The sequence below is a fragment of the Labrus bergylta genome, chromosome 5 (assembly GCF_963930695.1).
Source record: "Labrus bergylta chromosome 5, fLabBer1.1, whole genome shotgun sequence".
In the NCBI taxonomy this organism is placed as follows: Eukaryota; Metazoa; Chordata; class Actinopteri; order Labriformes; family Labridae; genus Labrus; species Labrus bergylta.
The window spans coordinates 21,931,787-21,958,567 of NC_089199.1; the positions used below are offsets into that span (position 1 = coordinate 21,931,787).

Below are 26,781 nucleotides of genomic sequence, written 5' to 3' on the forward strand. Positions count from 1 at the left end.
TTCCTGTTTGTGTTCAGGTCTCTGTGTTCGGTTACGGCGCCGACCAGCAGGGTAACTGGCATCACTACTGGGAGCAGAACCGCTACGCCGGAGCCTTCAAGAAGACGGGCGTCCACAGCGCTGACTTTGAAACACAGGTCATCCAACAGCTCGCCAAGGAGGGCAAGATCAGTCTGCACCTGTGACACAACCACTGACCTGCAGCACCTGCTGGTCTACAGACCGTCGCGCTGGCCGACTGTTTGTTTTTAAACAACTAGATCCTTCACCGCTTAATTCATGAGACAGATAACGAGTTAAATCACGTCTGGGTGATTGCGGCAAAGTGTCGTGACCTCTGGCACTGGAAATTACATTTCTGCGCTGGGTGTGGCGGCCAGATTTTGCTCCTTTCTGAGGAAGTAGGATATTGAGACAGGAGTCAAACCTGTGTACTTCTTGCACGTCAATCATTTAAACTGCCTTAAGTCAGCCATCGAGAAAGAGACATTTTTACAGACTTGGATTATTTGTAGACAGAGCCCTTTATGAGCAGGGAGAGCTAGACACGCCCTCTTTCAAGTGGGCGGGGCTTATAAAGTCAAACTGGATCTTCGAGGCTTGCCACTCTTCAAACAGACTTTCCTGCCATTTGCGACTGCGAGGATCGACCACAAAAGTTTTGCTCTGAGCGGGAAACAACCACAGACGGTTTTTTTTGTATATCTTATTTCAAATGTAACTTTATAGACATTATACAGGGATAACCTCTTTTATATTCAAAGCACTTTTGTCCTGAAGAAGAAAAGGTACAAAGACGCAATGTTGTTGCTTTTTGTTTTCCAAACAGATTTTTTTTTCATATTTTATATCATTGATAATCCATCCATGTGTTCGAGTTTGAATCTTAGCCCAATCCGTCCTGATTCAGAGGATGTTGTCCATCCTTTCTGTCTTGAACTTGAAACAGGACGACAAAGTTTTTTAAAAATATTTTTAGGATTTCTGATTTTTTGTCTTCCTATGCCGTTGACTCTTCCTGTTTCGACTATATATGGAGCTGAAGGCTGAGTGGGAGGAGCCTGTGTGAAGTCCTCAGCCTGTGTTTGAGCAACAGTCTGCAGGTTTTCAGAATATTTAAAAAAAAAAAAAGAGAGAAACATTGTTTGAGTATTTTTTTTTATACTATTTTAGACATTGTGGCTCAAAAAAAAATTGAGATTGAGATTAAGATACGACTCATTAAAAAGCTGCAGGCTGTTGAAGGTCTCTGACAAAGTGAAGAAGACGAGGAAATCATGCGTGACCTTAAAGTAAAGACGTATTGCACAAAAACCTAACGAGGACAAAGTCAAACAATCAGTAACATCACCGCTGTGAGTGATGCATGGATGAGTGCAATGTACTTTTAATAGAAACGATCTGGAGTGCAACCAAAAAAACAATCAACAATACGAATGAAGAGAGATGGACCAGCGGAGGAGCCTGCTGTGGTCTGCTGGAGCTAATGGGAGACGGCAAGTGGCGGTGCCGTCTCACCCGTACTGTGAATGTTGCTGATTGTCAATCACAGTCGTCTGAATGTTTGTGGCCTTATCCGCGGAGCCCGAGGAGTCTCAAGATGTTTTCACACTGTTGTCGGTTTGAGTCTGAATCTGAGTTCTTTCTCCCAGAGTCTCTTCCAGCTGCTCTTTTGCAAATCCTTTGGTCCTCCTCATGGCCGTCTGCAACAAGCAACAAAACAAATAGATGCCGATCTTGGAACCCACTGGCTATTATCTCACACCAAAAAAAATAGTCTACGAGAGTGAGGGACAAGTTTATTTGGCTTCCTGTGTAGCTTCAGGAAGCGAGTAAAGACTTCCCTCTCCGTGTGTCGTACTGCGTACTCTGACATGCAACTTGAGACGTGAGAATGAATGTAGTGTTGAGTAATGACATTTTAAAGCCGATTAACAGCTGCAAATCTGTTTTTGTTTTTTATTAATTAAAGCTAAATTCTTATTAGATGGCTGCCGATGGGTTTTTCGGATTGCATCATGATGTGTTGCTTTCTCCTCATTGTGCTCTCAACATGAAATATTTCTTAAATACTATCAAAGACACCAGAAATGCTAGTAAAAAAAAGAATTCTCTGACTACAAACAGACACGTAACACTTTTGTTTGGTGGTGACTGATTATCATAAAATATATCTGGCCCAAAATCTGACTTATTTTAATCCACTGTCTTAAAACAAAAGAGATAAATGTTGTTTGTATTGCAGCATCTTTTTGACAGGGGCATATGGGTGAAATCAAGTTCTACTTGTAGTCGTCTGGTTGGCTGTAAGGCTTCAAGCATCACCTTTTTTGCATAGATAGTTTAACTTCTGTGGCTCCAAAATGTCATCACATTTTGCATCAGTCTTTTGTTTCCGTCTACAGACTCAATGTTTCCAGGGGGATTACGAGGTACTTTTCGACTGTTAATGTTGATATTACTTAATTTGTCAGATTCAGACCAACCTACCTGTGTGAAATCGCTCAGTCTGCTTCAGACGACAAACTTGCTTTTTCAGCGTCTATAAAGTGGGAAGGAAATCACACATATGGACATTTTTATAACATATTTCTCTCAGTGTTTTGGCCTCTTGTTCACATGCAAACTGAGTTTTAACTCACTGGGTCAGATCCCTTTCTGCTCACTGGAGCACCGCTGAATATATTTCAGCTTTGGGGGGGAAAAAAAGAGTTTAAATGGAGTTAAATAACCCAGAATTGTTGTTGACAAAACAAACAACAACGTGGTCCTTTAGTGCCATAACTTCTGTTGCTATCAAATAACTTCCAGCTTGGACAGTTATATGATTTAATGCAACATGAATCTGTTTCTGTCCCATCAGTCTCCCCTGACTCCTGAGTGTTCATGAAATCCATCTGGTAAAGGGAGCAGGGGCGTATCCAGAGGGGTGGCATGGGCCCCCCCTGAAATCTTATTCAGGGGGGGAAACAAAGTCAACAAAGTCACACCTAAACGAAGCGAGGTATTTCAAGAAGTGACAGCATGTCTGACACTGACAATTTTTCCGCAGTGTGGGACGTATAAAAGGCGGTTCTAAAAGAAAAAAAAATCCAGGACTTGATTGTCTGGAAAATGTCAGGAGTTCATGTGTGAGAGTGTCTTAATTTAATTCAGATTTTATTTCACCAATAACTGGCCAAGAATGCTGGTTTGAGTAATTTTACGTTCTTGTGTTTTATGTTCAACTTCTTTAATATATAACCTGAAAAATATCATTTTTTTTAAATATCCATTAGTGTGTGAACAAAGCCTAAGTGTGTCCAACAAGTGTTTGTCATTCAAGCCCTGAATGGAGACGAATGGGACTAACTGAGAGCTTTTTTAGACAGTGTTCCCTCAAAGACATTAAAAAGGTCAGCTGTCTAAAAGGGAGCTTTCAGACGCTGTTAGGCGATCCCTCCACTCTCCGTTTGAAGCAGACTGAGGACCTCTATAAATAATCAGAAATGCTGAATCATCAAGTGGAGGCTGCTGCTCTGGCCGGGTTAAAGAGTTTAAACCTGTATGTGTGGAAGTGTCTTTAAACCCGATACCATAAACTGAGGTTTAATGTGAAACATCTGCTGCTTGTTTTTGTAGTTTTGGTTCATGCTGTGGTTTAACTCTTTGTTGGCTCTTTTGGGAAAACTTCCTGAGAAATTATCTACTTTATGAGGAACGTCGAGTCGCTTTAATGACAGAGCAGCAGCCCTCTTGAGCTGGTCTCAACATCTGGACTCAATGTTTTTTGGAATTTACAGACTCAAGTTAAAGATCCTCACGCTGGAAAAATGAAGTTTTTTTTGTGAGTTTAAATCCAAAGTTGTGTTTCATAGTCTTCATGCACTCTGAATATTTAGAGATGATTTCAATCAAGGATGCACACGGTTGCAGATTAATTCAATGTGCTGCTTGTGTTTCATAGTGTAAGACTGTTTGTAGGCTTAGAGCAGACCAAACGGGGTGTATGTTTTATGTTTTTTCAGTTTTCATAGCTTTAATTAAGCTCTTCATGTTTAAACTGTGACTGTGTTTGTTCAAGAAAAATGTCACTTCCATTTAACACAGAACCTGCTGATCATCACGTCATTTATTCATGTTTACAAACAGTGATATTCACTGTGTCATTAAAAACGACATGAACCCACCACTGTCACTTTGAATGAAATAAAAATGAAAGAAAGAAATACAATCTGTGCTTTTTTTAAAATGTCCTCCTTTGAACAAAACAAGAAGTTAAAGCGGTCACATTGAAGCCCATAGTACGGAGGCCCACAGCGGACACTTTTTCATGCTTTTAATTTACTCTGTTTGTTTCCATGGTAACGAGGATAGCAGTTGTTTTCACAAGATCTCAGCTTGTTTCTGTTGTGATCTTGCGATAACAGCGCTGGTTTGCCTTTTATAACAAACTGATATGTTGTTTTCTCAAGATGGCAACTTACTTTCTCGTACCTGGGGAAAACAACACTCTTTTTCCCCCGAGATAACGAGATCATTTTGTGGTAATCTTGAAAACAAAACAATAGTAATTCGTACCTACTGGCAGTAATTCGTAACTGAAACTAGTTATCGAGGCTTTAGTTTGTCCTGTGCTCTTGAAGGCAGCGTGAAGCATCAGATGTGACTCATTTCAGGCTCAGACTGAGGGAAGTTACCTGAATTAGCAGCAAACACCTGGAATTAATCCTTTAGTTTCACATTTACAACAATCCTTTGTGCTCTGGTTATATGTTGGATCTTGTAAGCCCCTCCCCCAAAAGGAGGCGGAGCCTGAACTGGGACAGTAAAGGCCCTGACTCACCAAGGAGCTCGTCGGCCGTCAGTCCTAGTTGGACAAGAAAGTGAGCGATCGTTGCACTAGATTTTGCAGATGTGTCCAGCTCTGTCGTTACCCATCGGCCCCCGTCTGCTTTTTCGGCCAATTCGACATGTTGAATCATTGCAGTCAGTGTTGGCGCGATTGGTGAGAGGGATCTCTCTGATTGGCTGTTCGAAGGTTTCAGTTAACTCCAGCTATCAACATAGGTTCAGGAAATCCCCTTGAGCATGCCGCTGTAGTATCCATGCTTTCACCCATTAGTGCGGTTACTCCTTATTTGTCGTCTCGGCCTCTTCTTTTCTTTTTCCACTAAAAGCCCAGGGGCTGACAACAACAGTGCCATTTTCAACATTTTATCAGACATTATTCTCGTTTAGAAGTACCTAGAATGATGGGCGTTCAAACTGTGTGAAAATGGTCTTCCCATAACATAACAACGGACTACCGCCGCCTGCTGGCATGGAGAGTTATTTCTTCTCACGTATGCGCAGAACATACATGGTGGTTGGCCGCTGACTGTAGTCTTTTTGGCCAAGACACAGGCATTGTGAGGCGACGCCACCGCCACAGTCGGCCTTCGTTGCCACTAGTTCTTTGCCGTCTGCTTGGTGTGTCAGGGCCTTAACGCATCGTGCAGTTGTTGGTTTGAAGTTACCTGCAGCTGACTGTGGTCATTATAAAAATTCATTAAATAATTGTTTCTCAACATCAGCATTGAATAACAGCTTAAATGTGTCACAACAGAGAAAGACGTGTTTAATGTTATAAAAGACCCCTTCAAATTAAGAACATGTTGTAACATGCCGCTGTATATCTTTACTGACGCTTTGTGATGTATTCTGTAATCAAAGGCAGTTGGAGGGATTAAATGTCCCATTTCAGGCTCAGACGGACTGATGTTACCTGAATTAGAAGCCAAAAGCTTGTATTTATCATTCAGTTTCACCTACCTCAAAATCCCATGTGCTATGGTCACCAGCTTGATCTTGTCAGCCCCGCCCCCAAAAGGAGGCGGAGCCAGAACTGGGGTCAGTAACATTTCGTGCAGTTGTTATTTTGAAGTTCTTGTCATTTGCTGTGCTCATATTAAAAAATATTTTAAATAGATAAATAAATAATTAAGTGTCTTGTCAACATCAGCGTTGAATCACAGCTGATCAGTCTGTGTGAAGATGTCTCCATGACAACATTTTTTATGTGACCTTAGAGAGTCCTGGGAGTTTGAATTGGGCCTGAAAGTACAACCTGGTCCATAATACATCAATGGATTCAGCTTTGGCTGCTCAGTCCTGATCCAATTTGGTTCTTTTTCGGTTCACCTGAGCTCCAGGTTCTGGTTCTCCATTCGGACAGGTGTGGTCTAGATCTGAACAGGTCCCAGTCTGGCATCGCTTCTGCTTTGGTGTAATATAATCCAGGTTCATGTCAGTCTGTAAGCAGCTGGACGAAGGACGACGGGAATAAACCTCTCTGGTCCGGTTCCTCCTCGATGTACCCATGCTAAACACACACAGACACAAAAACAAATGCATATATATCAGAGTCACAGTCAGGTGAACATAAACAGTACAAGGATACGTCTGTTCACAGTCCATCTGACCACCTCTCAGAGTGCAGGATGATACTCACCCACCAATCACTGTCCTCCTGTCCCAGCACCACTAGCACCTGACCCTCACAGAAGCTCAGCTCGTCATGGTGATCGGCCTGACAGTCGTACAGAGCTTCAACTCGACGACTCGTTGAGCCTCGAGGCTGAGGAACATAAAATGATAAATCGACACTTATTGTATTTATAATGGAAATAAAAGAGTATGTTTTGGTTTTTTTCAGAGGATCTCACCAATGATCTGCGAGGAAGCGGCTGGGGGGCGGGGCCTCTGTCATTGTCAAAGCTCTGAGAGCGATGATTGGTAGGGGACCGGTTGGGTGCAGCTTTACTGGCAGGGTGCAGAAAGTGGGAGGAGCTATTGTCACTGTCTGCCCTCCGGAAACCTCAAAGAGAGAGAGACAAGGATAGAAAATTGAATGTAGAAATCCAAATGTAAAAGGAAAATGTCATTCATTTAGGAAGAGCCACTTTTTGTGTGAACATAAAATTCATGAGATTCAGGATTAACTATATTTGTCCCACAAAGTGGTACATTTGTCTCGGTCTCTTCACCCATGCTGCAGCCATAAAAAGACAACAATCAACATCATTCACATTTTAAAAAAAAACTTAATAATATAAATAACATCAGGTTCTTAAAATACCAGTACAAAAACAGAAAGTCAAATTATAGTACAGTGCCTATCCTGTTTGCTTTTTTTTGTTGTAGGCTGGGGGTGGAGTCCATGGGTGGAGATACCAGGGGAGGTAGGGGATTTTTCTTTTAACCAAAATCCCACTGAGATGTCACAAGGAGAGCAAATTTAAAACGGAGCATTTGTCTCTGTGCTGTAAGACTCATGCAGACCACAAACAAAGGATTTATTTCACATTTTGTGGGTTGGTAGACACTCAGGTTACCCAAATATATGTTCAAAAACACTGTACAAGTGGATTTTTCATATTATGTCCCCTTTCACTGTTTTTTATTGTGAGCGAACAACGCGTTTAAAGACTGCGCCACCAGTGCCCCATATCTTTTGATTTTTTAATTAATTTTTTTTTACTATCATTTAAGAAAGTATAAAAATAGAGATTGTCAGCACAGTTTGGGATTATTTCTCTAGACTGATAAGATAATTTTATAACTCATTCAATAACTTTTTATCTTTTTAAAGACAGCAAACACTCAAATGAAATTAGGGAAGAAAAAGCGAACTAATGTGTTTAAAATATTAGATCACAAACTATAATTTAAACTCTAACTTTATTGGCCCCCGGCTGCTCGTCCTCTGCTGGTTTGAGCTCCTGAGCACACACAGAGAATTAAAACGAATACACAGTTGCACAAGAGAGCGTCATCAGACTCCTGACTGATAAAACAGACGAGAACACAAGAGAGGGAAAACATTTTTTTATGTCTGTGGACAGGAAGTACCTCTCTCTGGTCGTTCAGTCAGCGAGCTGAGAGGAGACGATGGACTGGAGAGAGAGAGACAGAAAGGGGAAACATTACAGACGTCAGATCAGTATGACGTGTAATTCACATTCACTCCACTAGAGGTCAGTACAGTCTCACGGTTCAGCAGAAGAACAGCAGAAACAAAGTCCTGAATGAAATCTTAAAAAGATCCTCTGGTCATTTTAGTGAAGAAAATGTGAATCACTCGTTTTTTAAATATTAAAAGAACAGAAATTAACAACATTTTAGGGCTCAGAAATGTTGCCAAGGTTTCTGAGCCTTGAATGTTAGTTCAAGAAAATAAAATACATGTTTGTAGATGAAACTAACAAAAGGTCTCTTACAAGTAAAGAAGCTTTTAAACTGGGCAAATTCACCTTCATATATAACCTTTTTAGAGAAACTGACTTAAGGTTTAAGAAGCTTTTTAGATGCTGCCAGTCTCGTCACAAACCTTTTTAAACGAGAGGCTTCAAGTATTTCTCCCTAATTTAAAGATAAGCATCCAAACCTATTTTGAGCTTTATCCATTACACTCCAGGTATAAAGGTCACTATGCATATTTTTAACATATCATACTTCTTGTTCTTTTTTCATTCTTCAAGCTAGTTCCCCTTCTGCATTCAAACCTTCTGAGACTTAAATTTCCCTGGATTTAATCCCTGCTCTAAAGCATGCAATCCCACATTCACACTTGAAAGCTTGCAACTGAAGTATCTAAGATTTGGAGTGACATTTATTTTGAATTATTTGTATTTTTGTCTGCAGAGAACAGATTTCCCTCAAAAAAATGCTTTAAGATGTCTGTCTGATCTGCCTTTCTGATGTTGAAGGATTCAATTAGCCAGATGTGTTTTTGTGAGAAAATGTAAAAATGTCAGTCCCTTGAAAGACATTTTTTCCAGTTTGTGTGATGGGTGTTCTTTTTTGTTTCTACACAGTGAAATCCTTTTCTTTGCGGTCCAAGAAGAAAAGAGTGAAAAGAGAGAACGGCCATTTTTCTTGGGTGTCTCTACGGTTTGATTGTCTCAGATACTTACACACACTTCCTAAAGGAGGAGTCTGGACCGCTGTAGATCCTGGGACTGGTTGGCAACCCGTAATCTACACACACACACACACACACACACACACACACACACACACACACACACACACACACACACACACACACACACACACAGTTAATTACACAGCCTCTCTGACAGATTAATTACAGCGTGTCTCTCAGATTTTACCGTGCTTGCTGGACTCGGAGCAGGTCCTCTTGTGCCGTACAGCGATGGGAGGTGGAGTCGACTTCCTGTTTCCTGTCATGGGGAAGAAAACCTCGCCTTCCTCCTCCTCATTCTCTCCACCTCCCTCTCCCCCAGCTGGAGGAGGAGGAGGAGGAACATTAGGAGCTGGAGGACGACACAATGTGAAAGAGAGGGGGAACTAATCTAGATTTTCTGTAAGGTCATCCGAAAAAATGCGAGCTTTAACTAGTAGATGAAAAACAAATTTTTAAACGCGATTAATCGCATGCTATTTTGTCCCTTTAGGCGCACCGTGGATAACCTTCAGCAGTGTCTCCCTGTAGTCACAGTGATGGAAAATAACGATTCTGCTGCGTCTTTGAATGTCTAATTTCTTGTTTAGAGAAACTCTGACAGCTCAGCTGACGAGTCAAAGTAATATCCATCTTATGACATCAAACATTCCCTTCGATCTACCAGAAGGTCTTTACACTATTTCAAAATAAAAGCACAAATTCAAACAGCAAGTAAAGTACTCACAGTTTAAGACAGTACAAAGATTAAGAAAAAAAACGAATAACTTTTATTTTTTAAATATGATTAAAAATGTGATTAATCGCGATTAAAAATAATAAATCACAAACACACAATTACAATGTCTTAGTTCACCTTTGACTCTAGGGGGCAGTGGAGGTGCCGGGGAGGACGGAGGAGGAGGAGGTGGACTGGAGACTTGGCCAGATTGACGATTGTGGAGATCCATTGCCATGGCAAGCCTCCTCCCGACACTGAGCAGACCTCCCCCTCCTGCTGCTGAAGAGGATGAGTTGAGGGTGATCGAGGACGAGTTAGTCTGATTGAAACTAAAGGGACGGGAGGAGAAGGAGAAGGAGGAGGTGAAGGTGGATGAGGAGGCAGAGGTGGAGCGCTCCTTTTTCACTGGACCGTTCTGAAAAAAAGAGGAGAAAGAGTCAGAACACGTAATTAAAAAATATATTTTTAAAAGGAAGGCATTATTAGATCCTGATGAACTTATTTCCTCCTTCATAGAGACACAAATATTTAAATATTCCAACCGTTTCTTCAACAAACAAGAACAGCAAAGCTGAGTAAAGAAGTCCCACAAAACTGCAAATAACCGTTGCCATGGTTACCTTGTCTTCAAAGTCATCATCGCTGTCGTAGAGATCGTCGTGACGAAGCCTCCACTCGTACTCCACGTGGACGTGATGGTCAAACAGGTCGGACTGAGCCTGCTGCAGCTGTTCAGACACACACGGACGCAGAAGCTGTGACTGACTTGAGAGATTTATTATCACAAACATTATCGTGTTAACCATCGGAGTGATGACCTCACCAGCTTCTCACAGTGGCTGTGCTTTAACCTGCGGCTCACGTCCAGGGCCGACTCTCCCAGCTCGTTCTCTGTTCAGACATAAACAGAGGAAATGTTCTCATGGAGAGGAAGATATACAATATGGAAAGTCATTTTACTGTTCCATAAATTGTCCACTCTTTCGTAAAACATTTACATATTTTAATGTCTTGTATTAAATTGTAATCATTTTCTAAAATTGTCCTCAATTGTAACAAAAATGTCCTCATTAAAAAGATGTCCTCCGTTATGAATATATCAACATAAGAAAGGTGGTAAAAGCATTTTTAAAGGCCTTTCCAAAAAATGTCTACACCATTAAATTCCACAAATGTCCTCACCTTTTAAAATACTTCTTTAATTTATAATAAAAAAAACAATCCTCAATTAATAAACATACTATTTCTTTCCATAAATATCTTGACTTGAAAAATACTCACACTTTCTAAAAATATCCCCACATTCAAAGCATTTGAACATTATTAATTTAAGGATAAGAGATTTATGGGTGTTGTGTGTGTGTGTATTACTGATGTGTGTGTTGGCCCGGGCTCTCAGCAGCAGTCTCACACAGTCGCTCTTGTTGTGCAGACAGCTGTAGTGCAGCGCTGTGTTTCCTGCTGATGTCTGCACGTCCACATTAGAACTTCAGAAAATGAACAAACGTAACACATGTTAACACGCAGGTGCAAACTATACACACATTGGGATGAATCATAGTGAGAGCCAACGGACCAGTTCTGAGCCAGGAAGTCCAGGATGTGCAGCGACGTCCTGTCAGCCAATAGGACGGCTAGATGGAGAGCTGTCTCACCTTTCTCCTGTTGGCATGGAGACATACAGCCGAGTTTAAGTGAGCTTTTTCTTTACTGATGTTTTTGTACATTATGTGTGTGTTTCTCTATGTGCATACCTGCATGTGTGAGTACTTGTGTGTACCAGCATGTATACCTGTATGTGTGAGTGCAGCGGCTGACTCAGCTCTGTCCTCTGAGCGTACAGCTGGATCAGACTGTAGATGTCGCAGTTCTTTGTCGCCTCCTGCAGGCCGAGCCGCAGCGCTACAGTATTGCTGTGGCTGCGCCTCACAAAATGAATGTCCTGATACTTTGACAGGATGAAATCTTTACGTTCAGTCCTGCAAAAGTGTAACCATACACATATCCAATTAAAACAAAAATATAAGATTAATTAAATTAAATCCTGCTAAAATATAAAACACTGTATGTATGTTTTCTTACATGTGGCTGTGTTGGGAAGGCTTCATGGACGGACTCAGCAGGTTTGCCTCCAGTATTTCATTAAAACCAGAGTTACCAACATTCCTGGCCAACTGAGTGAGGGATGACAGCAGGGGATTTAATCAGAAAATAAAGTTAGAGCCATGAGTAAAAGTAAAATAAATATGCTAAATCGCTCTCATAACCATTATGAACCCTATTTATACAACACTTTTCTAAACAGAGTAACAAAATGCAATTTTATAACCTGAGTTGAAATCTGACAGTATTTGGGTTGTGAGGTTATGCCATTTTTTTTTTTAACAGACCCAGCTATCCCAGGTGTGGACTACAGAAGATTAGCTTTTTGGCTAATAGTTCCTACCAACAGATCAGAAGTGCCTAAGCTGTCCAGGCTCAGAGACTGGATCCGGGAGACGTGGACGCCCATCTCCCTGTGGATCCCTGAACATTCAATACAGGTGAGGATGCCCAGGTTGGTCGAGAGCCATCCAGGATCTACAGAAAGAGAGCTTATTGTCACTGAATGGAGCTTAAAAAAGTAACAAAGCCATTTCTGTTATTCAGTATCATTAGGTTGCTAAGATGTTAGAAAATATTGGGAAAATGTCAACTACAGTTTCACAGGGCAAAAAGTGAATGGCGGTAGGTTTCATTGTTTAGTTAACAAATGTACCTGGGGCTCCACAATCACAGCAGCTGTTGTTCCCTGGCATCCGTCTGACATCATCAGTGATGGCTCGAGTCAGATCCTCCACGCTGCTCTCCCCTCCCCCTCCCCCTCGTCTCCCCCCGTCCAGAGCGGCGTTTAGAGCCTCCTGCTTACTGTTACTCAGCACCGAGATCCAGCTGCATACACAAATTCAGACCCACATTTTAATTGTAATTAATTTAATTTTTGTAATTATCAACATAATTGCACTTCAGACTTTAACAACAGCTTGTCAAAGTAAATGCTTTACTCACGCCACACATTCGGCATCATCCTCAGCCAGGAAGTGGTACGTACGATTATCTGAAAGACAAAGCAACAGTTATGCAATTACAGTACAATTAAACTGCACGTAAAGACTGCAACATAGAAATTAAAGAGAATTTCAAACTAGTCCTTTTACTGAAACTCAACCAATGATTAAAAAAAGATTGGTGCTATCTCGGAATCAGGCAAAAAAAAACTCTGAACACAACATAAATAAATATGTAGAAGTCAAAGGTGAGGGTAAACATGTAGGACCTTTAAAAACTTAACCCCTTCTCAATCGGCTGGATTTTGTCAACAATGCAAACAGCCGAAATTCTGAGGTTTAGAAACCATGTTATCAAAGAGAGTTTTGAGAAGGTAATATGTTCACATAAATTACTAAATGACATATTTTATGTTTTATTTAGACATTTTTATTTGTTGTTTTATTCATAATGTTTTGTTTAACATATGTTTTATTCATATAACACATTATATATGTATTTATACCACAAACTATCATATGTTTATCAAATATTTGATAATATTTTTTTGCAAGAAAGTTATTTTCAACAGCATTTGGATAAATATTTAAATTAAACTGCAGACCTTGCTCCTGTGTATTACAGTATGTTCCCACTAGTTTTGTAGCAATATTTGTTTTCTTGTGTTGCTATACTATTCTTTGTTTTTATGTCTATGTGTGTCCGTGTCTTACGTGATATGAGGTCAAAACATTTCTTGTCCTCAACACTGGGTTTAACCTGACAGGTGAGCAGGTTTAGTCTGGTAGGAGGTTTATTAGGCTGAGGGGACAGAGAGAAGATGATCAATATCAATCAATTAAATATCAAACAAATAATCATTTATATAACACCTTTAAGAAAATACATGAGAAATGGGTCTGACTTTGAGGGTTTTAACTTTGTGTTAGAGTCAGAGGTAACAAAAAAATTCACATAAACATTGTTTTGTTTAGTCTATAACATAGACTTTCCCTTAAAGCCTAACCCATAACCAATGCTTGCCAAATCCTATTATTTAATACAACCTAAAACTCTTAACCAAAAATCATAAGTTACAAGATGAGGGGTGCATTGTGTCCCCATCAAGTAAAAATGTCCCCACTATGCAAGTGTGTGAGCTTAATGAAGTCCCCACAGCGTAACATAAACAAGTCCAGCTGAGCTCACAGTTGCATGTGCGATGGTCAGGTAACAGTTGTGAACTGAACATTTCCTCTTCTGCCACATTTTTCTCAACCTGAAACACAAACAGACAGACAGCATTAGTACTGATTTGGGATACGTCTGATGGTGGTTCACTGTGTATATCAGTGAGTGTGTGGGTGTGTGTTTTATAATTTTACCCGTCACTCTTCTTGTAGAGGAATCCGGTTCTTTCTGTCCCGTACTGTTTGTCTCCCAGAAGCTGATGCATACTGTACACTTGCTTAGGTAAAGTGTCCTACACACACCAAAACACAAATTCAGTATTAAGGTGTCTTCTCATAACAGTTTTGAACCTCCCCTGGTGTGCGTGTATGTGTGTGTGTGAATGTGCTTGTGTAAGTATTAAACAGGGGACTTTGTATCGTTACACATCTACCAACTGGAGACCACCATGGAAACAAAAGGTAATTTTTTAAGTCTTCTGTTGTTCATGCTTTTAATCATGATAAATTCATGTCCAAGCCCTCTGGTAAAGTTTTACAACATTTGTCAGTAGGGGGCCTGCACACACTCTAACCCTCATTAATAACCTGCTTGACAGTATTAGGATGTTAAAGTTTGTGTCAGTGTTTGTGTCTCTGACCTGCTCTGTGTGAACGACCGGCCTCAGCTGATCTCTGAGAGACACAAGCTGCCTCTTCTCCTCATCTTGACGCTGCTTCACCTGCAGACACAAGCTCACCTGAGTCCTTCACGTCAAGAGTGGCTCAATTTATCCAGATTAAAATATTGTCAGCTCAAGTGATCATGTTAAATCATCCAGCAAATTGCTTTTTAAAAAGTAGAAGACATTTTAAAAATTAATTTAGATACAGTTATTTTGAATAAAAGTGCTCTGCTCTTAAAATCAAGTCACCATGTGTATAGATATGATAAATGAAAAGCACAAGACACATGATTAATAGAGTACTGATCTTGTGATTGGGTCATGCATTAAAAAAACAAACTAACATACATTCTTAACCTTTTTACTTTTATTTAAGTACCAAAGGAAAGGACAAATAATTCTGAATGTTCATTGTGTGATAAAACTCAACATTATTTTAAGCCCAAAGCAAACCTACAGCTCTAAACAAGACTAAACATGCTACAACAACCAAAAACATTTCCATCAGGAAGAATTGGTTAAACCTTCAGTATTGAAACTTATTAAAACACAATGCAATGTCCACCAAAAAATTTGTGTTTTTATAAAAAAGTTAAATTTTTGTTTTATTTAGTCTGTTTTAACTTCCTATTTTATCTGCTGGTTTAGGTCTGTTCATTTGAAAAATAGGAAGAGGTTGGAAGAAATTGTGAGAATGTGTAGTAAAGCTGCTGGCTCTAGTTTTGATAAACTTGCCCTCTTATACACAGTCAGAACTACAAAAAAAGCACAGGCTATCTTTGTGGACTGCAGTCATTCCCTTTATACAGAGTACAAGCTACTGCCTTCTGGTCGTGGATATACTCTGCCTAGGTGCAGGACTAACAGATTAAAAAAACTCCCCCCTTGATGTGTGTATTTGATTCAGTGTATTTTTTTTTGTACTTTTGTTCCGTAAGTGCTGTAGTGTATTTTATCAAACTCCTATTTCGAAAATTAAATCGTGAAAATTTCACTAAAAGTTCATGTTCTCATCTTTTGTCATGACAACTCTCATAATTTGAGTTTTTTTTTACTTTTGCAGGTTTTGTGGTTCAAGCAAGATGCTTTGACAATAATTGCAGATAATTTGGTCATTAGGGTCACTTCCCCATTAATAAGAAATCTATCTACATGCAAGGGACAATCTACCAACATAGTCTGCTAGCGCTCCCAAGGGGCTGCAGTGTTCATTATTGAGAATTCCTGTAAGTGGATGTCATACCGTTGCCAGGACTCCGTTCAGCTCCTCCATGTACTGCTTCAACCTTTGAGTAGTGGACACACACTCCTGCAGGAAGCTTAAAACACACAGATACAGTAGTGAAGTCACAAAACCATGCCTGTTTACAAAATGTAGGCTTGTTCATTTGTTTGTGTGTTTTTACTTGTTGTGGCTGTGGTAGTGTTTAATGAGGTTCTGCAGCAGGTCGACTCCTCTCTTTGTCTTTATCTCATTGACCTTAATCAGATACTGAAAGAGAGAAAGAAAGAGAGGGAGGGGAGTCTAGTTATTGTACATAAAGGAGGCCGCACATGTGGTTAGTAGTAGACTGGTATCAGAGTATCTGTAGACCAATAAACAAGAAGAGGCAAAAGAGGGAAACCAAGAGGAAGAAAAAGAGCAATTAGGACAAGACGAAAAATAGGTGAAGGCAAGAAACCAGGAAGACGAAGGAGTAGATGGAGGAGGACGAATAAAATAAATAGCGCAAGATGAAAAAGCAGACGAAGGAGTAAGAGGGTGAAAAATAAAAAAAAATGGATTAAGTAAAGATGAATGAGCAGGAGATGGAGGGGGCATAGAGGAGTTCAGATAAGGAGGCGGCTTCACATAAATGCATTGCTGACCTCGCACATGCTCAGTTGGAAGGAGCGTCTCTCTTTCTCGAGCTCCTCTGCGATTTCTCCCCCGCTCACCTCGTTCCTCACCATCCCGTACTGACGAGCCAACTCCCTCTTCTCCTTCTCAACCTGCTTACTGCAAACACAGACACACCAGCTTTAACATGCAGCCTGTCCAAATTTTAGGGGAAAGAGAGAAAGAAGGAAAGTTCGGACAGGAGCCTTTCTGTGGGAAGTTTGAATGTTCTCTCCGTCCATGTGTGGGTTCTCTCCTGGCACTCAGGCTTCCTCCTACTGTCCAAAAAAACGCTTGTTACGTTAACGATTGACTCTAAATTGCCCGTAGGTGTGAGTGTGAGCGAGCATTGATGTTTGTCAGTTTCTAAATGTCAGCCCTGTGAATAACTGGTTACCCGTCCAGGGTGCACTACAGTCTTTGGGAGTGCCCCACTTTTCCCCCAATGGCAGCTGGGATCGTCTCCAGACGCTGCCCATAAGGAACAAGAGGTATACAAAATAGTCGAATGGATGTTTGTCTTAATTTCTAGCCCCATTTAAATAAACAAACACTTAAAAATCTAATAATAATAAAAGACATAGGTGCATATAAACACTTATATTTTGGGGCACTTTTTGACCCAAATGGCCGATCAAAGGGGTAATACATGGTATGCATATATATAGGAATAGAGAATGGGTAAAAGTACATGTGTCTTGTGACCCTACCCACAGTGGTAAATAGATAAGCTACGGTTTAGGGAAGGTTGGTTTCTGAAAACGGGGCCCGGGCTGACTACGACTGTACTTACTATTGATACGTGCCTCATACAACCCGCTTAGAAAAACCTAAACTATCTCTTTAGGACAAGGGCTCCTTCAGTTTGATCATCACTCACAATCTGCTTTCGTAGTCTCTCCATGCTCTGTCAAAAGGCTTCTTCAGATCCTACAAACAAATACAAAGACTGAGCTTAACAGAAATGTTGGATTCACCTTTTTTAACTTTTAACACATTTCAACCTGTTTATATTCATTATCCAGGTGATGTGAAAGTAAAGAAGAAATAGTCCTTACCCCCTTCACCTCTCGAAGGTCTCCTTTAACCAGAGAGTCCAGGAAGAAGTTGATGTTGTGGAGCATGCTCTTTAACTGCAAACACAAACACACAATCTCACTGCTGAAAGAACATCATTGCTCATAATGTGTAGACTGTTCTGTATTGTGTCTTTTGAATTGGTGCTATACAAATTCATTGATTGATTGATTGATTGATTGATTGATTGATTGATTGATTGATTACACTGCACTGTGCTGCTTATTATTATCAACCGTCATAAGACTGAAGCAGAGAGTTATACATGTGCTTTTAAAACAAAAAGTTACTTTCACCGTGGATCATAAAAAATAATGTGGCGTTGAGACAAACAATCACATCCAATTGGATTACAAACATGTTTAACAGTTCAATTCCAAACCCCAGTTGGGGGGTTTCTAATACCAGTCTCAGGTAAGACTTTAGGGTGTTGTTTCTTTTTTCCAGATTAATTCTAGCAAGGAAAGCGGCAACCAGTATTCAACCACTTATAATATCTTGGGAATTGGGATATTGTTTTTAATTTCCTCAAGATGCCTGTCTTGTTATAGACTGGTTAATACACAGTTGGTTTGAAGTTTAAACAACAAGGTTTGGATTGGTACAGAGCACTTAAAAGGAATTGTAAATCTTTTATTAAAAGGTTTCTCAACTGAGAGCTGAATGTATATTTTCAGTCAGAGGGTTTCTGACTGGAGCTTGGCATTGAAAAACCCAGCTGCTTCAATCAAAGGTTGTCCAATTGAGGTTTGGGACCAGCAAAGGGCCAGTAAGACTTTGGATACGTTTAACAGCTTATTGATTTTTTCAATCAGAGGCTTTACCAATCAATTTGTTAAGGGTCTGTTAAGAGCTTATCACAGGGTTTTAATCCTAGGTTTTCTAATGGATCAACTTCAAGTCAATCAAATCTTTTTAATTAAATGATTTTCAATTGGGAGTTTTGAAACGGTTAAAAACCAACTGTTTTTTTTAATCAAATGATTTCCAAAGAGATGTTTTGAGTGCAAACATTCCACTTAGTTTTTATCTTAAATTTTCCAAATTAAGTTTGAGGAGCCAATCAGAATTTTTACATGGACTGTTTCACAAAAGGAGTTTCAAATGGTCTAGTAAATCTACTTACAAAATTGGATTCAATGGGAGTTTTTCATAAAAAAGATTTATAATAAATGTTACCTGGCACAGGTCTTCTGACCTCTTTAAACTGGTAATCTCTATCACTGAAGACTCACCAGGTTCTTCATGGGAGAGAGGAGTTCTTTTGAAAAGTCCGCCAGTCGACAGAAGGCCGAGCCGACTTCCGACTCTCCGTTTGAGTGACAGTTGACTGACAGCTTTTCCATCGAGTTAATGTACTGCTCCATGTGAGAGACGTGGTCTGATTAAAAGAAATAGCGTTAGAACAGAAATTAACATGTGTTATTTTGTTTTTATCATCGACTGTCTATGAGAAGTGGACATAGCTAACTTGAAAGGGCCTTAAACCTGCATTCTTTGTCATGTTTACACTTGCTTTACAAAGGAAGTCTTATTAGTTTTATAAAAGTCTTTTACAACAATGCCTTACCTCTCACTTGATTTATAACCTCAGTTTAGAGCATGGACTGTATACAACATGGACGTAGTCTCAGTGACATTACCCATTGTTTTCAGAAGAGGCATTTTGAAGCTGTAAGATTGTGGTTGCGGTATTGGAATTTCTGACTCTACCTAACTTTTTGTCAATCTAGAAACGGACAAAGAGATTTTTTTTGTGGCAGTTCTTCAGCCTCCTGGTAAACAGCTCAAATACGCACACTTGTCAGTCAGCCCTGCCATGCCCTTGTTATGCAAATTGATGAAAAACTCTTAAAGGACGAGTTATAAATACATTCCCTACTTGTACATTTTGTCGAAATAAATACAATTGCTGCTAATACAAATCAATAGACCAAATTGTTTTGTTCTAACAGGCTGTAAACATTTATTAATCCTGTGAAAATTGACATATAACAGGGCGCAGATGCCCTAGCGGTTATGATGTGCCCCATGTACAGAGGCTATACTCCTCTAAGCAGGCAGCTAGAGTTCAAGTCCAACCTGTGGCTCTTTTCCCCCGTGTCTTTCTTCACTCTCTCTCTCCAGATTTCCTACTCTAGCGACTGTCCCATCAAATTAAAGCAAAAGCCCTAAAAGAAATGTTAAACGAAAAATCAACATTTTAACATGGGACCTAATGGAGATCCCTTAGCTTTTGCAGCAATCCTCAAGTGGACACTCGAGGAACTGCATTTTTTTGCACGTCCACATTGGCTTCATTTTATGGTTTTGTTTACAGTCTAAAGGCTTCAACATGGCACAATTTAGAGTAATAAAAACTGCAAATAAGAGTAAACTTTTGCACTTTACTGCGGCCTTAATTGACTTGTTGCAACCTTAGCAACCAGGATAGGAGAGGTGGTAAGTGTCTGAGTCTGTCCAGGTATGGTCACATTTGCCCCCCACCCACATAAGAAGATAGCTTTGGCCAAAATACTAAGCTACAGGCTTCCAAACTGTCAACCACCAACCAATGGGTAGCATCACGATGGCTACATTCTCTTCTTATAAACAGTCTTTGCTTTTTTTGTATCTTTTTGCGTACCTTGTCCTGCTGTATATTTGGATTTTGCAGCTTTCTTCATCTTCTGCAACACCAAACGGTCACTGTCCAGAACCTGAACACACACACAATAACACAGAGAACAGTGTGTGAATATCCTGAATGTGTGTGTGATTCGTGTGTGTGTGTGTGTGTGTGTGTGTGTGTGTGTGTGCACTAATTCACCTGCTGACTCAACACACACAGAGGACAAGCTTTTGTTCTCAGACAACAGACAGCTATAGTCCTGCATGTGTGTGTTATCTGCCTGAATCTCCAAATGAAGCAGCTGAAGTCGAGTCTGATGCTGTTTTAAATTGAGGCTAAATCCATATTTTGTAAGATATAAATCTGTCTGTCCTTGTAGATTTGATGTCCTATGTGCCTGTATTTTTCACTGCAAACAGATTGAAATGTCACAGTTGGGAAAACACAGGTCTAACCAGGAACAATAACAGCAGCTCTGTTTTATTGAAGCGCTCCAGTTAGTCATGAGAGTGTGACAGCATCCACCAAACACAGGACCTCATTAACTTTTCTTTTTTCCCTGACTTTGGCTCACACACTCACAGCTGCATTTTATATAAATCTAAGGGTTAATGCTCATACTCTACCAGAGGAAAACACAAATGTTGCTATTTAATGCCATGGCAGCTTCTTAATTTCTTTCATATGTTTATCTTAAAGCTTTTCTCCGATCTTATCAGTCATTACATCACTAAATCTACTTGCTCAATTCTTTTAAAATGTCCCAGGGCTGCACTCAGAGTTTGAAAAAACTCTCTCTCTTTCTACGCATCCTCAGCATTGAATAAAGCTGCAGAATACCATTTTACCTTAAATGCACTTCCTCCTTTGAAAACCTTTGACGGCCTTTTAAAAACAGCCCTTAGGAAAAATATGACGCAGACTCAGTTTAACAGTTTAATCCTTGGCTTGAAGTGAAGTGATTTACAGACATTGCTTTTATGGTCTGTATCACTTCATTCCTTTTCTGGTTTTCAAGTGATGCAGTGATTTATTGCTTGTGTTTGATTAGTTTTTTATCAGAAGCTTTTTTTTTCTAAAGTCTTGATCAGAGTCCCGTAGAATGAAGCAGGATTCACATTTATGTGAGTGACTTGGCGCTTTACTCTGAGTTTGAAGGACAACGAAGGTGGCTCACTTCTCATTGGGGTTCATTGCAGTGGCAGATTATGCTGCACACCGATCCTGCTTTATTAGGCGCAAAAGCAAAGGATTAACTTGCATAAGAGCCCCGCCTACAGACCGATCAATTCAATTGATCCTGGAGCTTATTGAGCAGATGGTGGGAGGGAAAAAGGACAAGAACGTTCAGAAATTGGAAAAACACTTTGTCTCTCCTCGATGATTAGTATGTAAGAGATGCTCATTGGGTTTTTCACTGATATAATCTCAGAAAATAGTCCGATTAAAGCCTTTAGTTGTTTTATATCCTTCACAGATGTTTTGTCTTCTTAAGACATCTTTTAATTCCTAATTTTGTTTTGCTTTCCCATGTGAATTCATGAAAGTTATGAAGTTCTTTTCTTGGCGTTTGAAAAAAATGTGCTCTTTAAAAATAAGTTGGATAAAATCCTGTAATTTCTTTATTCATTTGTTTTTTATTTTCTATTTTCCTGGGTCTATTAGACACCACTACAGCTGCAGTCGAGGACTAATATAACCATACACAACATAAAAAATACATCAAAATGAGTCATCAATTTAATGGAAAACACAGATGTCATTTTATGATGTATTCATGTTTTTGTGTCTGTTCAGAGTACCTTGTATGTGTAATTATAATTTGCCAGTTTAGCTGATTCTGATTCAGACGGTCAGATCATCTTGTGTTTGAATGATGGAGCGGTAATATTAAAGACCTTAATTTGGATATTTATTCACACAGTTTCGCTAAAAGTCATTCCAGCTTTTTGCAGCTGCAGCTGTGTCCCTTTTATCTTCATATTTGTCTCGTATTGAATTTTTCTATTTGATTTTAAATATGTTCTCTTCTGCCAGTAGACTTGAATTTTTTATTCATCTTTTATTTTAGCAGGGAGGACCCACTGAGACCAAGGTTGCTTTTCTAGCAGTGCCCTGCAGCAATACAAACATATAAACAGTTAAAAAATAATGGCATAGACACTGACTGAAACACATGTTCATACTTCAAACCATGTAAATGGTTGGGCGGTTTGAGTCTGTTTTTCAGGACGCTCAAGGATCCGAAGGCTTCAGGTCAATGACTCCACCAGTGTATGTATGTATGTATGTATGTATGTATGTGTGTGTGTGTGTGTGTGTGTGTGTGTGTGTGTGTGTGTGTGTGTGTGTGTGTGTGTGTGTGTGTGGGGGGGGGTCGCTGACAGCTGGTTGTGATGGGGCCCCCAACACAAAAACACACACAGAAGCAGACATCCAGCGCAGCAGCAGAACAACTTCTGCAGCAACAAAAACTGATGAACACCATTGGCAGTTCATTGGTATGTAGATAAACAGAAAGCTATCTAATAACTATTTCCACAATGGATTTAATGACGGGCTGTTGGACAGGTGAAACAGGACATTCTCAGACTTCAACGTTGACTTTGGTAAAGCCATATTAACCAGAGAGGAGTCCTCCCTGTCATCAAGCATCTTATAGAAAATAATCTCTTGTTGGGAAAGAAATTGTCAAAGTCACCATGATATAGATTTTACTATAATTCTGTTGAGGAAAATAATGTAATTAACTTTCTGACTGTCAGAGCTGACCTCTTTTCTCTGCTAATACTTGGACAAATACAATTCAGGCAGTAAAAGATGCTTAAAAAAACATCTCTTGACTGACTTTGTGTTAGATGAAAAGGAGTAATTTTGTACTTTGAAAATATAGCATCCTTTAGGAAATTATCTTACCCACCCAAAAAAGTATTATTGGTCTGCGTCATACATTCCAACACTGATAGAACATTGAACATGTGAGCCAGGAGCATGTCCAGACTTTCTGGACTGTGAGGGGCCGGACTCGGGCACTGACTTATGTAGGGACGACCTCAGGTGTGATGTATGCACAAACACACAATATCAGTAATTTACCCTTTCTAACTTTAAATGGTAAATGGACTTGAGCTTGTATATTTATTTTCTAGTCTTCTGACTACTCAAAGCGCTTTTACACCGCAGGTCACACCTACACATTCACACACTGATGGCAGAGGCTGCTATGTAGTGACTATCAGAAGTAACTAATCCATTATTATGTAAGCTCAAGTCCATTTACCATAACCATTAACCATTTAAAGGTTGCTGCACTTGTGCACTGCATTAAGTGGACAAAAAGGATTCACAACACAGAATATTTTGTGAAAACATTGAAACATCAAATAGAAATGAACATGTTGGCTGTTTCACCATTGCACTGACTCTAAAGACACACCAACAGAGATTTTGCCAGGGTGAATCAAGCTAAACTTAGCTTTAATAAATAGTTGAACTCTACCGAGAGAAGTGGGCAAAGATCTACCGTGTACTCTGCCAGAAGCTTGTTGACTGCAGCCAAAAGTAGCTGATGGAGTTTAAAAAAGGCAGAAAGGAAGTGAGCAAAACACTAGCATTGCTGAATCTTTATTTTTGACTCTGCAGATTTAGTTTTACGTTCAAAGGATGCACAAAGAATTGGATTAAGAAAACCACATTTTGGGGGCACAATGGTTAGTGTCCATGTATGGAGCCTTTGGTCCTCCAAGCAGGCAGCCCAGGTTCGAATACCCACCTGTGGCTCCTTTCCAGCATGTCATTCCCCACTTTCTCTTTCCCTGATTTCCATCTCTATCCACTGTCCTATCTCTCCATTAAAAGGCACAAAAAAGCCCAAAAATAAATCTTTAAAAAAAAAAAGATAAACACATTTTGATGTGTTTCTCGAGAAATTGGCGACCATTTTCTTGTGACATGTCAGGGTGCTGTTAATCACTACACTTTTATATTAAAGGTTCTAAGACAGATAACGTACGGTTTCTGAAATCAAAGCAAAACAATTCATTATTATCATCAATAGTTTTACATAAAGGCCATACATAAACGTGTGTTTCAAAATCAAAATATATCTGTAATTCCACTTAAACAATGACATACATAATCCTTACTCGTGTAACAGGTTCTTGTTTGCACCTGTATCTTTCTTTTAGTCTTTCATAATTACACAAAATAACCTGGAGATTTATGGTTGTCTGCAGGGACGGCAGCAGGATTTTTTTTCTCCCAGTGCTGAGGGCTATAGCTTGACTAATATGTTGGGGTGCTATTAATAGTCGATTTTCATTTTTTATTCTTTAAATTCTCTCTTTTCTTCCAACAAAAGCAGACATTAGCAGACTTAACTGGGGCTAGACAAATTTGTGACGGGGCTATAGCGCCCCCCTAGCCCCGGTGTAGCGCCGTGCTTGGTTTATCGGCGAGCACCACAGGACTCAATCTATTTTCTGTTATCCTATATATTTTGTATTTCGTATATATCTTTGAAAACCATTTTATACTTAGCTTGCACAGTGGTTCAGAGAGAAACGTCTTTTTGATTTTTCTGACCAGCACGTTTGGAAAAAATTGACAATAAAGATGACTTTGACTTGTGATGCAGTCTTATTTATCGTATTTTTTTGTGTAGATTTTTACTTGTCTAGTCTGTCATGTTATAGAGTCTGTTGCCACTTGAGGATATGTTGATTTAACTTGGATGTCCTGTGCAGGTTGTCATTTCATTCTTCATTGCAGCTAGCTTGCCTTGCACGGCAAATTAAGCTAATTTACGTGCACAGCGAGTTATTCTAAGGTACTTGCTGTATTATAATTTTAAAAATGTGTAGGGTATGTAGCGGCCTGTTTTGTATGGCCTTTTCTTTGCCAGCCAGAATAAATCATGGTCAGGGAAAATAATTCCTGTGTCACAGCATCAGAAGAAGCCCACTGGTTGAACAGTTTCACTTTTAAAATGTCTGCTCATCTTTGCAAATACATTAAAATTAAATTAAGTTTAATCAAGAAAAACAACTGATAAGGTTCAGAGAAGGGGGGCTTCATGGGGGCCCAACACCTCAATTATGCCCCGGGGCCCCAAAGCCATTCAGTCCGGCCCTGATTGTAGAGAATACAAGACAAACAGGACAGGTTCACCTCATTCATGAAACGGCCTAGTTGATAAATAATCTCCATTTACAGCCCACTACCACCACCCAGCACCTCCCCTGTATTAGTACCGACCTCCTCCAGCAGGTAGACGGTGTTCCTGCAGCTGATCATCTTGGAGGTGAAGGAGGAAGTGGTTGGGGAGCTCCAGTCCTCCTGAACCTCCTGCAAAAAATCGGAAACGGACACACACTCCGGCATGGTGCTCCTCAACCCGGGACACACCGGGATCACCAGGAACAGGACCGGAACAGACTAACAGGGTCCGGTACTGACAGACAAGAGCCACACAAAAGAGCGAGGAAAGGCAGGCGGAACCCTACAACCGATCCCAAGAGGCAATTATGATAAAACAATAAAATCCTTGTATAGTAAGGTGCCAAATCCCATTAGAGCTGTTTCCACAATCCCACAGCCCCGTGAAGATAATCCACCGTAAACCGGCAGATAAAACCGGTAATTAGAGACCTGATCCGGTGACTCTCCGTCAGTGTGACTTCACTGTGAACCGCAGCATCAGCCTCTTCTTCCGCCAAACAAAAGGTGATTAAATCCAGCTGGAAATAAATCCCATTAGCGATGATTCACAGAAACACCCAAAGTAACACACTCCCCAGTCAGTAACGCGTTAAAACAAAGCGAGTCTCTTTTGCTTTGAGGAGGATTCATTCAGAGAAAAAAAACCCACAAACCCGCCCGGGTCTCCGTGCGTGAACCAGCTGACAAAGAGCGGCTGAGGAGGTGAGCAGAGTACCAGACCCCCCCGGGCACCCGGACCGGCTTCAGATGTGGGAATCAAACCGGTGTCTGCTCTCCGCCCAGGGATCAGTTAAATGTTTCACTATCACCTGATTTTTTTTCTGCTTTTCCTTCTTTATTCAACCCGCATGGAGTGGCGCGTTCACGTTGCAGAGCGGCGGGGCTGTGTGCCGCGGGAGCGCGCATTGCTGACCGAGCACGGAGTAAACCCCATTACAGCAGGGGATGTTTAATTCATGTCAAACACAAGCAAATAGTAAGGATGAGGATCAGGGAAGGCAAGAAAAAATAGTAAGGGGAGTCAATTTTTTCCATATTGCATTTTCAGTAGACAAGCAAAAGGCAGAACAGGAAGGTTGTTTGTTTAAAATAAAAAAAATCTGCCTCCTTTTTCCTGGTCCATGGAGGGTGAAATTGCGATTTAAATATTTTATCAAGCCTTTTATTTTTAAACCTTCCCTTAAACAGGAGAGCTGAAGACATTTACAGTACCCCAACTAGTAATCAATTCATGGCTTCATTAAGTGACTCTAGATCTACAAATAACCTAATAACAATAATAATAAATATCTAATTAATTGAAAGCCCAATATAGACAACCAAAGCCCTTCTGTAAGGCTGCACTTCAGGCTTAATGCTAATATCAACATGCATACTGTGTAAGTTGAGCTCGTGTAATGTTTATCTGCTAAGTTTAGCATGAAGGCATTGCTTAAAAACTAGA

At 40.1% G+C, this 26,781-nt stretch overlaps 2 protein-coding genes across 4 annotated transcripts in view; one reads left to right on the forward strand and one right to left on the reverse strand.

The window, feature by feature from the left end:
- The window catches only part of st3gal8 (ST3 beta-galactoside alpha-2,3-sialyltransferase 8), a 22,601-nt gene extending 18,388 nt beyond the window's left edge, over positions 1–4,213 (forward strand). The window contains exon 9 of the mRNA XM_020630638.3: positions 18–4,213. Coding sequence (XP_020486294.1) covers positions 18–185 — 168 coding nt within the window. The 3' untranslated portion in view covers positions 186–4,213. The remainder of the gene's footprint in view (positions 1–17) is intronic.
- On the reverse strand, positions 4,028–26,215 carry unm_sa1614 (un-named sa1614). Of its 3 annotated transcripts, none has more exons than XM_065955182.1 (28): positions 25,374–26,215; positions 20,133–20,205; positions 18,742–18,887; positions 17,488–17,562; positions 17,310–17,359; positions 16,420–16,549; positions 15,957–16,042; positions 15,794–15,869; positions 14,527–14,607; positions 14,081–14,178; positions 13,905–13,974; positions 13,430–13,517; positions 12,717–12,765; positions 12,427–12,599; positions 12,115–12,248; positions 11,751–11,842; positions 11,461–11,647; positions 11,245–11,330; positions 11,040–11,155; positions 10,492–10,559; positions 10,289–10,396; positions 9,804–10,083; positions 9,135–9,269; positions 8,937–9,000; positions 7,873–7,916; positions 6,687–6,838; positions 6,473–6,598; positions 4,028–6,343 (listed from the first exon to the last, which is right to left on the reverse strand). In XM_065955182.1, the coding sequence occupies exons 1-28, from the start codon at positions 25,497–25,499 to the stop codon at positions 6,269–6,271; spliced, it is 2,988 nt and encodes a 995-aa protein (XP_065811254.1). In that variant the 5' UTR covers positions 25,500–26,215; the 3' UTR covers positions 4,028–6,268. The 3 variants fall into 3 exon arrangements, with proteins under 3 accessions (XP_065811254.1, XP_065811253.1, XP_065811255.1); XM_065955181.1 differs by having other exon boundaries at positions 9,135–9,299; XM_065955183.1 differs by lacking the exon at positions 9,135–9,269.
- Between the last annotated feature and the right edge of the window lie 566 nt (positions 26,216–26,781).

Excerpts from the sequence above, each read along its gene's own strand:
- unm_sa1614 (XM_065955181.1), bottom strand. The coding sequence starts at position 25,499 with ATGCCGGAGTGTGTGTCCGTTTCCGATTTTTTGCAGGAGGTTCAGGAG. Across the intron at positions 17,563-18,741 it reads TCTCTCCCATGAAGAACCTG|TTAAAGAGCATGCTCCACAA; the intron begins GTGAGTCTTCAG and ends TTGTGTTTGCAG. Across the intron at positions 12,600-12,716 it reads GATGATGCCGAATGTGTGGC|CTGGATCTCGGTGCTGAGTA; the intron begins GTGAGTAAAGCA and ends TTGTGTATGCAG.